This window comes from Arachis ipaensis, chromosome B03 (assembly GCF_000816755.2).
Source record: "Arachis ipaensis cultivar K30076 chromosome B03, Araip1.1, whole genome shotgun sequence".
In the NCBI taxonomy this organism is placed as follows: domain Eukaryota; kingdom Viridiplantae; phylum Streptophyta; class Magnoliopsida; order Fabales; family Fabaceae; genus Arachis; species Arachis ipaensis.
Window position 1 is genome coordinate 131056366 of NC_029787.2, and position 3820 is coordinate 131060185.

General features: G+C 32.0%; 1 protein-coding gene across 2 annotated transcripts in view; it reads left to right on the top strand.

Annotated features, from left to right (window-relative positions):
- LOC107631569 (ent-kaurenoic acid oxidase 2) overlaps positions 253-3820 on the top strand; it is a 13849-nt gene continuing 10281 nt past the window's right edge. The window contains exons 1-6 of one of the 2 annotated variants that reach the window (XM_021119902.1): positions 253-588; positions 1386-1863; positions 1955-2387; positions 2516-2622; positions 2714-2832; positions 2929-3080. In XM_021119902.1, coding sequence (XP_020975561.1) covers positions 350-588; positions 1386-1863; positions 1955-2387; positions 2516-2622; positions 2714-2832; positions 2929-3034 — 1482 coding nt within the window. In that variant the 5' untranslated portion in view covers positions 253-349 and the 3' untranslated portion in view covers positions 3035-3080. Of the gene's footprint in view, positions 589-1385; positions 1864-1954; positions 2388-2515; positions 2623-2713; positions 2833-2928; positions 3142-3820 lie in introns of those variants that run through there. The other variant, XM_016335059.2, reaches the window with a different exon arrangement.

Here is a 3820-nt window from a genome sequence, read left to right on the forward strand (position 1 = left end):
ATTTTTTAATTTTTATATTAAAAAAATTAAAAAATAACACAAGGTCAAATGATGAAAACAATAGTTCATCTCATGTATTATCTATCAATCCCCCAAGAATAACTGATTTTAAGACATTTAATGTAATTAAAATTTTCAATAAATTTCCTTCCCATTAATTTGACCAATGCACTCAAGCATTAATTAAAACCAACCAAATGAAGATAATTTCTCTACGTCTCTCTGTCTCTTGCCTTATAAATAACACCACAATTCATTTGAGGACAGATAACTTAATTTGGCACATTAATCAAGTTAGTGTTAATATTGTGGGAATAGTTGAGTGCTATCATAGAGTGAATAAGCTAAGATGGTGGTGTTGGGTCTTTCTGCTGGTGTGGTTACAGCCCTGCTGGGTGTAGTTTTGGTGGTAACTTTGATTGTAAAGAATGTGAACTGGTTTTTTTACGAAGCTAAGTTGGGAGCGAAGAAGCGCAGTCTTCTTCCTCCGGGTGACTTGGGTTTACCTTTTGTTGGTAATATGTGGTCTTTCCTCTCTGCTTATAAATCTCCCAATCCTGAAACTTTTATCAACTCATTCTACTCCAGGTATATTTTTTACTATATATCCATAATTAATTTCTCTAGTTAGTCCTTGTAAATAATAATAAAATCAGTTGCATGGAACTTTTTTAGCTTAGATTAAACTTCATATTCATATACTGAATGGATGAAGGTGTTATATATTGGTAATGTCAAATCAATAAAACTAGACATGCATGTTATACTATATGAATATTCCAAACAAATTTATACCGATCAGTATTTATTTCAATAATAATCATTGTAACTACCAATATTGGAAGAGTACATACAATAACATTATTATATTTAGTTGCTTAATTCCTTTCTTTCTTCGGTTTATTAGTTTACAGTTTCATTGACTTTTAGTTATTTTCTTAATATTATATTATTTTAAATGAAAAATCTCTTTCTTTTATCAAGGATATATATTTTTTTTATGACTTGAAGTTGCACTCCTTATTAGTAACTTTCTATGACATGCAAGCTAATAATTTTTAAAATAGGTATCCAATTTTTTAAATTTTTTATTTGCCACTTGGTTCATAAACCGTTTTAAAAAAATGTGTGTTTGTTTGGTGAAACCATTTCATAAGAAATTCATATTTTTTTATTAAATTAAGCTCTTGCTAATAAGCACTTAGAAGATAGAGAATATTAAGATAAAGATAAAATTACTTATATTCATGGTAGTTCATATTATCTTGTTTTACATTTTTCCCTTTACAACGATATCAGTTCATGTTTATAATTCTCCCATAAGCTATAAATGAAAAAATATAAAATTTGACCGTTGATCGGGGACTATGTTTGTTTTGATTTAGGTATGGGAAAACTGGAATGTACAAGTCTCTAATGTTCGGAAGCCCAGGAATCATTGTTACAACACCCGAATTGAGCAGAAAGATTCTGACGGATGATGAAAACTTCAAGCTTGGGTGGCCTCGATCAACAATTGAGCTTGTTGGAGAGAAATCTTTCATTGCAATGGGCGATGAAGATCACAAGCGTCTTAGGCGTTTGACTTCTGCTTCAATCAACGGCTTGGAACCACTCTCCATGTACTTGGCTTTCATGGACGAACTCATGAAAAACGAATTGGAAAAATGGTCCAAGATGGGTCAAATTGAGTTGTTGACTGAACTCAGAAGGCTTACCTTTAAGATCATCATCCACATTTTCCTTGGCGCCTCCAGCACTTCTGTTATGGAAGCTTTGGAAAAGGAATACACTAAGCTCAACTATGGCATGAGAGCTTTGCGCATTGATCTTCCCGGTTTTGCATTCCACAAAGCCTTCAAGGTGGATTCAGGATGCTGTTCATTTTAAATAGAATCTTTTATGTTATATTAGACACATGTGACTAATTATATATATGATCTGTGATATTCAGGCTAGAAAGAATCTGGTTAGCATATTTCAAAGTGTTGTGAATGAGAGGAGAAAGGAGAAGTTAGAAAATCCAAACAAAACAGCAAAAGATATGTTGGATCAATTGATTGATGCTGAAGACGAGAACGGTAGGAAATTGGCTGATGATGAAGTGATTGACATTATGATAATGTATTTGAATGCTGGACATGAATCTTCTGGACACACTACCATGTGGGCTACTTTGATTCTTCAACAGCACCCTCAGTATTTCCAAAAGGCTAAGCAAGAACAGGAAGAGATAGTGAAGCGGAGGCCACCAAATCAGAAGGGTATGACAATGAAGGAATATAGGCAGATGGATTTCCTCTCAAAGGCAATTGATGAAACTATGCGCTATATTACCTTCTCTTTAATGACATTCCGGGAGGCAAAGCGTGATGTCAAACTGAATGGTTAGTCCCAATTGTTTTTTGTAAATTTTTCTTTTTTTTTTTGTTCTAATTGTTATTAGTATTGTGTAGATAATTGTAAGAATGATGAAGAGTGATGAATTTGTTTCATTTTGATACATATGGTGTAGGTTTTCTTATTCCCGAAGGTTGGAAGGTTTTTGTTTGGTATAGGGCTATTCACCAAGACCCTCAGGTTTATCCTAATCCAAGGATATTTGATCCTTCAAGATTTGATGTAAGTAGTATATAGTAGTATCCTTTATAATATTTTTGTACATCCGATGGTCAAATATGATTTAAATTTGTTATTTTTGTTTGATATATAGGCCCCCCGCAAGGCTGGTGAGTTTCTGCCATTTGGGTTGGGAACCAGATTGTGCCCTGGGAATGAGCTTGCCAAATTGGAAATCACAGTGTTTCTTCATCACTTTCTGCTGAACTACAAGTAAATGTTTTATCTTCACAATTGTTATTGTTATCGCTACATACTTTAATTGATGATGTAACCAATAATATTGTTTTTTTTTTTTTGTGGCCACAGGCTTGAGCATACAAATCCAAATGCTCCCATAATGTTCCTTCCTCATACAAGGCCCGTGGACAATTGCTTGGCTAGAGTTGTCAGACTTACCCCTTATTCCAATTAGCTATGAAGGGATCATTATATATATGCTATGTTATGTTTTTCTTTTCCTTTTCGTTTCGGTCGGACTCCTGAAATAAAGAAGTTTCGTAACCATAAATCAGCATCAAACACTGTCTCAATTTAGTCACCAAAAACACTGTCTCAATTCAAACCCAATTCGTAAACTCAATTTACATTTTAATTTAACAAATAATACTAAATTGACCAACACTCACAATTATAATTAATTTTTATTAATTAAACACATAAAATATGTGTAAATTATTTGTAATTAATCAATAAAATTTTTTGACATTCTTAAATAAAAAACTTGTAATTTTAAAAACGAAATTTCCTATTTTTATATGAAATTAAAATCAACGAAAAACTTTGAAGAAATTTTTTATCCGAACTGATAAAGGAAGAAGTGTCAAAAATTATTTATGCCTCCTAAAATTCTAGTTGACTGAATTCAAGGAACAAAAAACTTACATTTTTTACTGATCAAAAATGACCCCAATACATAGAAAAAGAGAATACAAACACTGTTATTAATTAAATTTTTAATTAAAATTACAAATCTCAAAAAATCTAAGCAAAGAGATCAAAGGGAGTCATGATTTCCTCCCTCACCCACGGTCTCTCTCTTTCTTTCTTTACGGTTCGATGAAGAAATAAAGGCAATGATGAATAATGGAATGAAAGGTGATCATGTGTCATTAGTGCTTTGCATATATAAAGGAAACGTGGCATTGGTTTATATATATATATATATATATTTCATTTTCTTTTTTTTTGTTCCTTTAAA